A 13,429-nucleotide genomic window follows, 5' to 3' on the forward strand; every position below is an offset into this window, starting at 1 on the left:
TGAATGAAATCATACGGTATCTGTCCTTCTCCACCTGACTTATTTAACATAATACGCACAAGGTCCATCCATGGTCTCTGTCCTTCTCCACCTGACTTATTTAACATAATACGCACAAGGTCCATCCATGGTCTCACAAATGGTAAGAGTTCATCGTTTTTTAAATGGCTAAGTAGTATTCCATTGTACATATATACCATATCTTCTTTATTCATTCATCTGTTGATGGGCACTTAGGTTGTTTCCATATCTTGGCTATTGTGAATAATGCTGTGATGAACACAGGGGTGTACATATCTTTTCAAATTAGTGTTTTCATATTCTTTGTATACATAACCAGATGTAGGACAGCTGGATCATATGGTAGCTCTACTGTTAATTTTTTGAGGAATCTTCATACTGTTTTCCATAGTGGCTGCACCAATTTAAATTCCCACCAACAGTGTAAGAGGGTTCCCTTTTCTCCATAGCCTTACCAGCACCTGTTATTTCTTGCCTTTTTGATAATAGCCATTCTAGCAGGTATGAGGTGATATCTCATTGTGGTTTTGATTTGCATTTCCCTAGTAATTAGTGATGCTGAGCATCTTTTCATGTTGTCCATTTGTATGTCTTCTTTGGAAAAATGTCTATTCAGCTCCTCTGAGAAGAGGATTTAAAAAAATAAACAGCAATAATAACAGACAAAACTTAGATCAAGAAAACAAATGTTATTAAACTAACATAGGTTAGTTCAAGAGAATAAGTTTCAAAGTAAAATTCCATAATAATGTTAGCAAGCTGTATTTCCTATTTATTTTATGACTTAAGCTTATCTTCATGGCGATAAAGATCAGATGCTAGAATTATACACTTAACAAGAAACACAAGAATGTAAAGGAGGAGGATGAGAGCTTTTCGGCAATGTGACTGAGAAACTAATTAGCACTTCCTTGCCTTGCTTAGGGACTGAGCACTGTGATAACACCAAGTCTGCATTATGTTTCTAAGTGGATATATATTTTTTCTTGGTTATTTTTGGTGGTGAAGGAGAAAAGGAGAAAAAAAGGAAATAATGAACTAGAGGATTAACTTAGACTCTCCAACCAATACTCTATATACAGATCCCTCAGAAGTGAACGTCTATATTAAAATTCAGAGTCATCTCACTGTTCAGTGAATACATTCTATCCTTAAAAGACATTTGAGGAAATGAGTATGAGAAAATATGAATCACAAATGTAAAAGGACCTATTTAGTGGATTTCAAACAGTGTTTTGTAGAGACGTAGGTACCACAGAGATGTCTCCGGGATCACAGCAGGAGAAAGGAGAGGTCAAGCTGGTAGGACTGCCAGTCAGTCGAGATACTCTTTTATTTTCATACATTGGGTTCATACAAGATTTAGTTTGAAAAAAGACTAAAAGGAGTTTAATTACCTACGGTTGAATCTCTTCCTGTGCTATGGGATACTAAACTTGAGGTAATAACAACTTTAAACTAGTACCCCCAACACATATATACACATTCGGGAATCCCTCCTTAGGCGTCACTTTTGACTTTGTTCCAGATGGTATACAAACTAAATTAGCAATAAATGCAAAGTTATGAGCCAGCCAAATTCAAATTAAAAAACTCTAATTTGACAACCTTAATATCCAAAAAAAGAGGCTTGCTTGAATAAATTATGCTACACATAGATTATGGAATACTATGTACCTATTAATACAATGTTGTAAAAGAATATTTAATGATACTAAAATATGTTAATGATATAGTAAAATGAAATGTAGTATATAAATAATTGATTTTATTTTTATAGAAAAATCCTCTACATACATATATTTGCCTAAAAAAAAAAGAAAAAAAAGACTGGAACCAAAATATCAGGTGGAACTATTATCCAAAATTTTAATATTCTTCATATTTATCTGTAGCTTCTAGATTTTCAATAACAGACACATATTACTTACATAAGAAAAGGATTACCATTTAAAAAATACTTTTGAAGAGCTGTAAAATGTCTCCAAGCATAAGTGGACACTCAACTCAGCAGATCTTTGTGCCTTATGTTTATTCTAAAGCAGTAGTTCTCAAGCAAGGTCAATTCTAACCCCTGGCAGATGTCTGGCAATGTCTAGAGCCATTTTTGGCTGTCACGACTGAGTGAGGGGTGCTTATGGCAGCTCGTGGGCAGAAGTCATGGATATTGCTAGACATCCTACAATGCACAGGATAACGCTAAAAACAAAGAATTATCCAGCTTGAAATGTCAGTAATACCGAGGTTGAGAAATCCTGTTCTAAAAGATTAACTAGAATGAATAAGAACTTCTTCCCCACAGGCTGTTTAATCCTCAGCTTCTCTGCTATGACTGTTGACAAGAAGATAAACTAATTCTGACAGAAACACGGCCAGCAGTCTATGCTGGATTGGCCTAATTCAATTCTCTTCACGTTTCCAAGTCAACTTCAGATATAGAGGGTCTCAGTGCTTCCCTGGATCACATTCTAAATGCAGCTGTAGAAACCAGAGCATACAGCTATCTCTTTATGTGAAAAAGCCATGTTCCCTTCAGTCAATATTTTATCCCTGAACATTTTAGTAAAATGGTAGTTTATGATAACAAATTACTAGAAGCTCTAAATGTGTCATATTTCTCTTTATTCCAATGCCATAAGCAAAACTCCATTTTCTTCAAAGTCTCTTTCAATAAAAACATAATATTATTTGCCAAAGGCAAGATTCCAGGGACTAAACAGAGAGCTGTTTCTTGGATCTTAATTCCATCATCTGGGCAAGCTTAATCTATATACTAGAATCTCTCTGTCTGTCATGGAAATTTTTAAAAACAAAAGAAGCAGCAGAGACAAGCCAAAGCAATGGTAAGTTAGAAGTATGAGAACTGCAACCACAGAATGAATGCAAAGTCAACAAGAAAAGCACGGATTTTTTCACAAATGGCAAAAGAGCCTGAGAAGTGGGAAGAAACATTCTGACCTCACTGGTCAGTCATAAGGCTTAGACCCCACAGCAAATATGTATCAGGAGGCACACAGAGGGCTATGGCCGGAAAAGCCTGGGGAAGGGGAGATTAGGAAAATAAATGATTCATTTCTCTGAAATCCTAGAGTCTGGTTCTAGTTCACTCTAGTTCCAGTTTTTTTCTCATCCTCTGTCTTTATCTATGGATCAAAAGCACATCAAGGGTAATAAGCCCAAAAACTCAGTGTGTGAACCCAGAGGATTTTTTGAACTAGGAATCACCATGCAGCTCTGCAAGGTATCTTACTGTTATTTTATAGTACTCTACATTTATAGTATACAATCTATAAAACCAAACCAACAACAACATTCCAACATACGTGAGGATTTGGTTCCAAAGTGATTCTTGAATAAGTGTAAGGAAGTTCTCCATACCATGCTGTAAGTCTTGGTTGCTGGTAAGTTACATCTAAGAAAGAAAATACAGGGCCTTTGAAATGGTTTGATGCTATTTAAGGTGTACCTATTGAGTGCCAACACCATGCCTTGCAATGTATAAGAAGCTATGAGAAATACAAAGGAAGAGTAAGGACGGGCCCTGACCCAAGGTTCCACCTTCACAGAGGGCGTGGGATTTCAGGAGTAGAATGGTGACAGCTAAAAGCAGGACGACAAGAGAAGGTACACTGGCAGAAACAGTATGGTTGAAGCTCTGAGGTGAGACTATGTGTGACTTATTTGTGTCAGTGATGACATAAACAAGAGTGAAGGAGACACAGCGCAGAACAGACGGGTTCAGATTAGGGAGGGTCTAAAATGCAGGCTGTGGAGTCTGAACCCTTGTAGGTAGGAACTTGTGGCACCAACGTCCATACAAGAAACAAGACAAACTGTTCACCCATGTGCCACCCTTGTGTAAGCCCTTTTGATTCCAAATGAAGAAAAAAGTGCTCTGACCAATCATAGCATGTAGCTAATTTTAGTCAAAAGGTTTTGATGTCCAATTTATTTAGAGAGGGAGTTACCCATAGATCTGCTGTTTTTCCTACAATTGATTTCAACCACTACAACAATAATAAAAGCAGCTAACATTCACTGAAGGCTTACTATGTAGCAGGCATTCTGTTAAGTACTTATCATGCACTATCTCATTTAATTATCACAACAACCATGTAAGATAGGTATCAATATTATTATTCACTCTATTTTACAGATCATAAAATCAGAAAATTATTTAACTGTAATTTGTTTAAAATTAACAATTATTTTGAAAGACAGAGCCAGCAATCAAAGCCAAGTCTGTCACCAAAAGCCCTGCTGTAGAAACTGCTGGGAATTAGAAGGCTGCCCTGAAAGAGCTGACTCTCATTCTGACACCTGAGTTACAAAAATGATGCCAGGATACTTTGCCTCTTTCTCCACAGAAAATTTAAATTCACTCAAGGTGCCAGAAAGGAAATTCTATGCTAGAGCACAGGCGCTCCCCAGTGACCGCCTCTGGTATAGCAGGTACTGTTGCTTGTGGATGACCACAGAGGAGCCTGTTCCAAGTCAGGTAATCTCAACAAGTAGAGATACTTGTAGAATACTACAGATGCTGAAGCTAAGGGAGACTGGACTCTTCTAGTGAAACTAAAATGAGAATAAAAAGCTGATAAAAAAGGATCACAAAAGAATATATGCCAAATAGAATCAGGAAAAAAAGCTCTGGAAGTTTCTATGAAGAAAGAGGAAAGCTGGCACCATTTGCAGTAATAAATAGTGAACAAACACAAAAGGAGATAAGCATATCAACCACAGTTCAGTCAAACCAAACTTCCTTTGCTTCCCTGAACGCCCATCTTCTGCCACGTTCTGAGAACCACTTGTTGTTTCTTCTGCCAGGTACACTCTTCCTTGTCCCCTTTGACAGGCTAATTCCCACTCATCCTGAGGGTTCCAGTCAGGTTTTGAATCTCTGTTTAAATCTGGCTGTGGTGCAAAGAAGCAAGGGTGCAAAGAAGCAACGGTATCGGAATACATTCCGGAAAGGAAGACCAAACATCAACAACTGTGATCTCAGAGATCTACTTACCCTCTCTGATGCCAGTCCTCTGTTTCCAGGGAACATCCTGACAAAGCTGTTCAAATACTGAGTCGGCTTCTTTTAAGTCAACAAAGCCAGGATACAAACACACCCTTGATGCAGAAAGAACAGTTATTAACTAAAGAACACAGAAAAAGATGAGTTAGACTCTAATCATTAGCAGAATAATTTAATCTGGATGATGCTTCCTTTCGTGGGGAGATGAAATCATCTTACCACACCTCCAGAGCTTAATATCACCCAGATCATGATGCTCCAGATGTAAAATAAACCTCTTTCAAGTTAAGACAAATAAAAGAGGCAATGAAGGATAAAGAGGTCCATGACAGCTTTCATAGCTATGGTTCAAATATTACCCAAGCACTGCTTAGCTGTGAAACCTTGGACAAGTTACTTAACCTCTCTGAACCTTGGTTTTTCTCATCTGTAACACAAAGATGATCTCCACCTTATAGCATCACTGTGAAATGTAGAATAACTAATAAAATGCTTGGCCCTGTGTTACTTTAACAATTGGTAGTCTTCTAAGACTATGCTAATTGTAGGGAAAGCAATCATTTATAACTATCAAAATAAACATATCCAAATAAGGGTTCTTTCTCTCATTGAATATACACTTATTTCAACAGTGCCAAGCCAGCTCAAAATTGTTTTGGCTATCCTTTTTTTTTTTCTCCTTTAAACAGCTTTATTGAGGTATAATTTACATACTGTAAAATTCAACAAAGAATAATGTCTTCAAGGTTTATCCATGTTGTAGCACATTATCAGAACATTTCTTTTTACGGTAGAATAAAATATTTCATTATATAGACATACTGCATTTTCTTTATCCATTCACCAAGAGATGGACATTTGAGTTGTTTCTACTTTTGCCTACTATGAACGCTGCTATGGACATTCACATGCAAGTCTTTTTGTGGATGTATGTTTTCATTTCTCTTGGGTAAGACACCTACGAGTGAAGTTGCTGGGTCATATGGTAAATGTATGCTTAACTTTTTAAGAAACCATCAAACTTCTTTCTAAAAGGGTTGTACTATTTTATATTCCCACCAGCAATACAGGAAGGCTCTAATTTTTCCACATCCTCATTTATAATAACACTTATTATTGTCTTTTTGATTATGGAAATTCTAGTGAATATAAAGTGGTATTTCGTGGTGGTTTTGATTTCTGTGTCCCTAACATACTATTTCATTTTAACAGTGCATTTGGCTTTTTTGGATACCTTTCTTAAGAAATGTTCTGAAAGCCCATGGAACACTCTCTTCAACAGCCTTGTTGGTAGTAAATTTTCACTCTTTAAAGGTACATTTAATTTTTTTTTAACAAGTAATTTATTAATTAATTTTAACCTGTTGTCCAATTTAAAATGTTTGGATCTGAATTATTACTTTTTTCCAGTTTTACTAAGACATAATTGACATACAGCACTATATAAGTTTACACCTGAATGTACATTAAATAATTGACATACAGCACTATATAAGTTTACACCTGAATGTACATTAAATAATTGACATACAGTACTATATAAGTTTACAGCACACAGCCTAATGATCTGGCTTACACATATTGTGAAATGATTTTGTGAAAGAGCCAAAGCTCACCTGAAGCCATACCAGGTTAACAATGAGATGTGACCAAAATAATGCAACTGGTTTTCTTGTGTGACTATTAAACTTGCTTTAAAAGGGAAGTTCTGAAAAAGGCTATAATAGCAATGCCAGTGGACTAATTATAGAGGCTTCCAAGTCCACCAGCAACTCTTTCTAAGCAATTCATTTGGATAGGTAAGTTCTGATTTATTTAAATGTCTCACTATTTTATAGTGACATGCATTAAGGTGATGCTTTCAAAATGTTCTGAAACAATGACTAATGCCTAATATACCCTAAATCATATATGCTTTAATTTTATTGAAATCTACCTTTATATAGCAATATGACATAACTTAATATATATTATATATAATAATGTATGATTAACATAATATGTAATAATATTGGATTGGCCAAAAAGTTCGTTCAGTTTTAAATAAAAATAAAAGACACATTTTCCACTTTCACCAAGAACTTTATTGAACAACGTGTTCACTAACCGAACAATCTTTTTGCCAACCCAATACATACAATGTAATCTAACAATAATAATATAATGTAACACAAACAGCACAGAAGTTGAGGCCAGACCCAACTCTAATATTAAATTACTCTGTAGCCTAGGAAAAAGTACTCAATCTCCCTGGACCTCATTTCCTCATCTGAAAAACTGGAGAAGTAAGCTACTATACCTGAGAGGCTTTGAAAATGTTTTGAAGCTAGTATAAAAGGAGATATTACCACATTAATTACTTTAATCAAGGGAGTAGAATGTTTCAAGAGACTATAACTCAGTGATAATTACAGTCCCTTTCTAGTGAGGATTCACTTACCTAGATACGCCTGTGGGTGACAGGCTGATTTCATACACACCCTCTTTACTAAAGAAACAAAGAAAACAAAGACTTGTTAGTGGCAAGCAAAGCAATATACTGCACGTAGCGGAAGGAAGGGTTGTCCTGCAGAGCTCACAAAGTCCTAGCTCACCAAAATCACTTCACGACGAAGGCGCACTACGAGGGAAGTGCAGCCCCACCTTCTCCTACCACTGAGGTAAGGGGCAACAGTGTGGTAATCATTAATGGCACTGGGATTGGAATCCTGACAAAATCAGGCCATGGAGGCAAAAACCAGGACAATATAAATTCTAGTGCTATCCCTTTATATTTCACCCATAATTCAGGCTGATGTGGTGCAGGAATCTATCACACAAAGGGGTGGCAAATAGAGTACCCCCTTGGAGACTCTGGAATAGAGATACATTGAACAGAAGCAAGTACAAGGTCCCCATGAGCTAGCTCCACCTCCTGACAGTTCCCACAGACGCATCAGCTTCCACGGTAATTACTGCTGGGAACCTTCTGAACACACCACCACGTGTCTAACCCCATGCTTTTCTACATGCTGGCATGCCTCCCCGCCATCTAGCACCCCCAATCCACCACCCCCAGCTTTGGTCCAGTGGAAAATTCTAATTCATCCTTCAAAATCTCAGCTCAGCATCACCTACTGTAAACCTTTCCTGACCTGTAATCCAGGCAAATAATGTTAGCTATCTCATCCTCTGTCACCACACCACATTACCTACAAGTCTACACTTCCAAGATATTCGGCATTACAACTTATCTGACGACACGTCTATTTCATTTACTAGACTATGGGCTCCTGAAGGGCTGGAATGGGTTATTTTTCTGTTTCCTAGTGCCTGGCACATAATAGATGAGCAGTAAAAAGCTTACTGAACTTAATCAAATGTGCAACAGTACAAAACTGTTACAGATGGGCAGGGTAGTGAGGTCTGTAAACCACCATGGTGAGGACAGTGACCCAGACTGGAGAGGTACCTCTGTCAAGGTAACTGTCCGATTCTTCTCACAGAGGTAAGTCATAGAGAATAACATAAAGGGACAGTATTTACATCACCCTTTTCCACGTGAGTTAGCAGTTCATGATCTTTGAGCTGGGCTCTTAGGTAGATGTGTGAGCCGCTCTGAGCCAAAATGTAGGCAGAGTTATTATCATAAACATTTAGCACATTCCAAAATGAGTTGCCTATAAAGCTTCCTAGAGTGTGAATATAATATTTCAGTGTGATATATTTTGGGCCACATTTAGAAACGCTCACTTCAAATGTGAGGGACATTTCTGGCTATTAAAAAAAAAAAAAAAATCTAGAGACTTCCCTAGATTCCCTTCCACTTCCTGGCACGGTGGTCAAGAATCCGCCTGCCAATGCAGGGGACACGGGATCAATCCCTGATCCGGGAAGATCCCACATGCCACGGAGCAACTAAGCCCGTGTGCCACAACTACTGAGCTTGCCTTCTAGGGCCCGCGAGCCACAACTACTGAAGCCCACGTGCCTAGAGTCCGTGCTCCGCAACAAGAGAAGCCACTGCAATAAGAAGCCCATGCACCGCAATGAAAAATAGTCCCCTCTCGCCACAACTAGAGAAAGCCCGTGTGCAGCATCGAAGACCCAATGAGATCAAAAAATAAAAATCTAGCATAGCTAACTTCAGATAAACAGAATTAAAAACCCTATGGTCAAGGAGGAATGAGTACTGTCATTTTCTTCTCTGACTTGGAAATGCACAATTGTCCATTTTTTCAACCTGAATGTCCTATCTGTAACAGGTTTCATGGTTTTGTTTCTTCTTTTTACCGTCAACGGAGGCAGCATCACATTTGTGTTTGCAAAACAGAGACTGTTAGAGCTACCAGACTGGGTCTTAAGTGATTATACAGTCCAAGCCCTTAATACTACAGACAAGGAAACAAAAGTCCAGAGAGATAGCAATAACTTACCTAAGGACTAGGTAAGTTACCATATCTAACTAATGGCAAGGCCACAACTACATACCCTCTTTGAAAGTATGATGACGTCTGTGCTCGTTTTAAATTTTTCTAAGATATACAAGTCAATCTGCAAACAGCCAAACAGCTTAACAGTTGTTCACGAGCAACAGCATACACATCATGCTAATTTGCTAAAATAAAAGGATGCTTTCTACTGGTAATTTATCTGCATCAGATGGAAACTGAGAAGCAGGAAAAGAGGAATCAAAGCATCTTTCATCATCTTGGAAGAGTATTTTAGACACAGATCACTATAAGAGAAATGTTTACTATCATTTAATTGCTCTGGAAGAGTTATGTGGTTTTAAGAAATGAACTGTAAGAGCATCTAGATTTCTAGCAGTTTTCTTAAGCATTGCTAGTAGAATGATACTTACAGGTTTTTCAAAGAGCCATGTTTCAATGACTCAGGAAAAAATCCCTCTCTGTCTTTACCTAGGAGATGTTTTAACTACTATCTGCAGACATATTAGTGAAACCGGGTCTGGAAATCTACACCAGAGCCAAGAGTTTAATGTACAGATATCTGGTTGCATTTCCCACACCATCTGCAAATTCAGAAAGGCTTCTCAAAAGACCAAGTTTAAAGACATCTGAGACAGGAATATCCCAGCCTAAAATTTAGACACATTGGCCATTATCTTTTCCAGATGGAAAAACCAGGGTGAGGGAAAGATCCTGGACTCTCCCTTTCACTGTGGGCAATAGTTACAGGAGGGCAGCGATTCACTTACTCGATCACTTGTGGCTCTGGGGCTCTGCGTACCACCTGCAAGGAAAAAGCCAGGTCTGATTTCTGAATGATTCCTAATCCTCAGGGAGGCTTACTTGCAGGATTACTGCATCCTCTCATTTCTAGTCAAAATAAATCAGGTTTAAAACTCTCCCTTTTTTATCCTAAGCTCTCACTATCCCACCAGAAACTCTTGTTTCTATTCTTCTTAGAACTACGTCACAGTTACTAGTGGGCAGTAAAAGATGACAGAATTAGAATTAATACATTTTCCTAGCAGTCAGCAGCTCTGGAAAAATCATCTTTCCAAGGGATTTTTTAAAATAGAAGATATACTAGGAAATAAGGGGTTTTAATATTACTTATATAATTATTACTACAGCAAGATGCCTGATTTTTAGCTCTTTTTCCCCATGTTATTAAAAAGTGACTCTTCACCCTTTCTTACATCCTTCCCAGTGGGAGAAAAAGCTAAAAAGATCAGGCATTGTAGTAGCTGAAATTTCAATCCAATTCCAGAGATATGTGCTATACTAGCAATTTTTAGGACCATTAGAACTTAGATAACTAATGCAAGCTCTAGTCATGGTATAACCTCTAACCTCTAGTCATGGTACATGTCCTTGTCAAAAAAAATGGGAACTATACATGCCTACAAATTGGGGGAAGACTACAAAGAATCCTCAGACATACTAAGAAACTGATACTCCATATTTCATTATTATTATAATACTTCCAACTCTCTTTTTATTAGTGAGTTTATTCTGTCACTATTTATTTGAGTGTCTACTATGTGACTGTCGCTTTTATAAATAAATCCTTGGTACTGTTGAAGAAGAAACAAGAATTTACCTCCTGGGGTTCTTTGAACACAAACTGTCTGTCAGACAGACGATGCTCCTTGTTCATCCAGGTTTGGCCAGGTCTCTGTTGGAGATGGTTCTCAGCAGTGGGAGCTGAAGCAAGAGAGAGAAGAGACTCAAACCTTAACATCAATTGAAATGGGAGTCCACTATAAACCAAAGGGATATATATAAAGTAGGATGATACTTGTCCAGACACCCACACACACACACACACACACACACGAGATCCCCACAAGTTCTTGCCTGGCTGAGCAATGGCCTGGCTCTTAGCAGGGCCAGCCCAGGCTCCCTGCACTCGGGCTCGCCGTCTTTTGTCCTCCATGTTGATCAAGAAGGTTTCTGCTCTCAGCTTTCAGAATATTTCATTCCTGATTCAAACTACACAATGGTATCTGTTTAAAGAAAAAAAAAAAAGATGTTTTAGTTGAGGTTGTGAGAGCTTGGACTATCAAGGGGTAATTATAATTCTTTCAAGCAGACGAGATGGTTCAACAGCAATCAGAGCTTCTACATGAAATCAACTTCTGACATCACAACATCTCAGTCAAGGAGCCTACTAAGTCACTTGGGGATGCTGCTTTTAATGTTTATCTTTTGCAATGTTTATCTTTTAATGTTTATGTTATCACAGTACTTTCACTTCATTCGCAAGAAAGTAGATGTTAAGAAATTCTAAAACCAGGACCTATCAAAAACCACATTACTCTTATTAGTCCCCCAAGAGCAGAACACAGAGAAACTGTAATACTCCAGCTATGAACATTCAGAAATAGGCTAAGACACAGTTTCCCAGGGCATTGCCATATTCCATTATCACAGGCTGCATCAAACTTCCACGGAAACTTGTTAAAAACACCTATGGCCTGTCTCAGGATGTGATGGAGGACGGACACAGGTGTTTGTCTTTATAACAAGCATTGTAGGAGATGATGATAAACAGGTATGTAAGGCCCACAAAGTTAAGTGGCTCACCCAGTGTCACTCAGGAAATCAACAGTAGGTAGACTAACATTCAAATTTTATTACGTTCCAGTCTTCAGCTAAGTAAAAAATCCACCTCGTCATGGCCAGTAATACTAATTTGACATTTTGGCCAATAAAAGTCTAGCCCACAGCAAAAACAGGAGCATGCACAGCTACAAAAAAACAAAAATGGGAAGGGGGGTAGTATTCCAACCCTATAATCCATTTCCATCTCAAGTTCTCAAAGGTAACAGGCTCATTTGATAGCTTATTTAGCCTACAGATTCCCAGCTCCACCTCCAGACCTTCTGATTCAGTAGAATAAAGCTGGTCCCAGGAATCTGTATGTTTAACAAATTCCCCCAAATGATAAGTCTGTAAGTCTTCTTATTTAATAGGTGGGGAGAGGACAGAGGCTGCCGTCTGCCCAAAAAGTTAATGGCAGAACCAAATACCAACTCTCCAGTCTCACATGATTTGCAGAGTAAGCCCTCATGTGACATTTTCTCTCAAGTGAGGCTTTAAAACCTTAACACAACAATTAGCTACCGTTCTTGCTATGTTCACAGGGGAGCCATGTGTTACTATTATATGCACGGTACGGCTGTTGAAAATACAGATTCCAGAACCCCAGCCCAGACCTACTGAATTTCCAGTCCCAGACACTGTTAACTAACCCCACCTTCCATGCTGAGATTCTTTACTCGAATTAAGTGTGAGAACCCTGCTGCAGTGCAAACAGCAAGGGTTCTGGCGCCAGCCAGATCTGACACTTCCCAGCTGCATGGCCTGAGGCAAACGACTTAACATTTCTGAGCCTGTTTCTTCCTCTGTAAACAGAAGAACCAATACTTCTCTCACGGTCCAAGTGCGGGTTAAGCGATCCTCGAAGGTAAGAGAGCCTAGTCCTCTCAATAAGGGTTAGCAACTTTCTCTATTTTAGACCCTTCTTTCCTGGGAGGCCCTGAACGAGGTCCCGGAGGTCGCTCGGGAAGGCACCTCAGGGCGGTCCCCACACTCGCAGCCCCGGGCACCCAGCGATAGGCCTGGAGCCCTCACCTGCCGGCGGAGACGGGCGCAGAGGTTCAAAGCCGCTCGTCCTAAAGTAAACTCCGCTGCCCCCGGCCTGCTCCGCCGCCCGCGGTCCGGCGAACCTTGAGCGCCGGGTACCGACTCCAGCAACTCTCAAACACAGGCCGCGGCGTCAGGCACTTCCTCTGACGTCACGTGCCGCGGCCGCCGCTTCCGGCGCCACCTGCTGGAATCCGGGCAGCTCTGCGTTCCCCGAGCCTGGAGGGCCGACTCGCTGAAGGTGCAGATGGTAGGGCAGGGGTTCGAGGGGAGCACAGAGATT

At 39.3% G+C, this 13,429-nt stretch overlaps 1 protein-coding gene across 2 annotated transcripts in view; it reads right to left on the reverse strand.

The window, feature by feature from the left end:
* ALKBH3 (alkB homolog 3, alpha-ketoglutarate dependent dioxygenase) overlaps positions 1-13,266 on the reverse strand; it is a 50,886-nt gene extending 37,620 nt beyond the window's left edge. For both annotated transcript variants that reach the window (XM_024748806.1, XM_024748805.1), the window contains exons 1-7: positions 13,135-13,266; positions 11,356-11,504; positions 11,099-11,202; positions 10,248-10,282; positions 7,488-7,535; positions 5,039-5,142; positions 3,345-3,433 (exon numbers count right to left, since the gene is read on the reverse strand). In XM_024748806.1, the coding sequence (XP_024604574.1) occupies positions 3,345-3,433; positions 5,039-5,142; positions 7,488-7,535; positions 10,248-10,282; positions 11,099-11,202; positions 11,356-11,434 (459 nt within the window). In that variant the 5' untranslated portion in view covers positions 11,435-11,504; positions 13,135-13,266. The remainder of the gene's footprint in view (positions 1-3,344; positions 3,434-5,038; positions 5,143-7,487; positions 7,536-10,247; positions 10,283-11,098; positions 11,203-11,355; positions 11,505-13,134) is intronic.
* Between the last annotated feature and the right edge of the window lie 163 nt (positions 13,267-13,429).

Source organism: Neophocaena asiaeorientalis, unplaced genomic scaffold, assembly GCF_003031525.2.
Source record: "Neophocaena asiaeorientalis asiaeorientalis breed wild unplaced genomic scaffold, Neophocaena_asiaeorientalis_V1.1 scaffold43, whole genome shotgun sequence".
In the NCBI taxonomy this organism is placed as follows: Eukaryota; Metazoa; Chordata; class Mammalia; order Artiodactyla; family Phocoenidae; genus Neophocaena; species Neophocaena asiaeorientalis.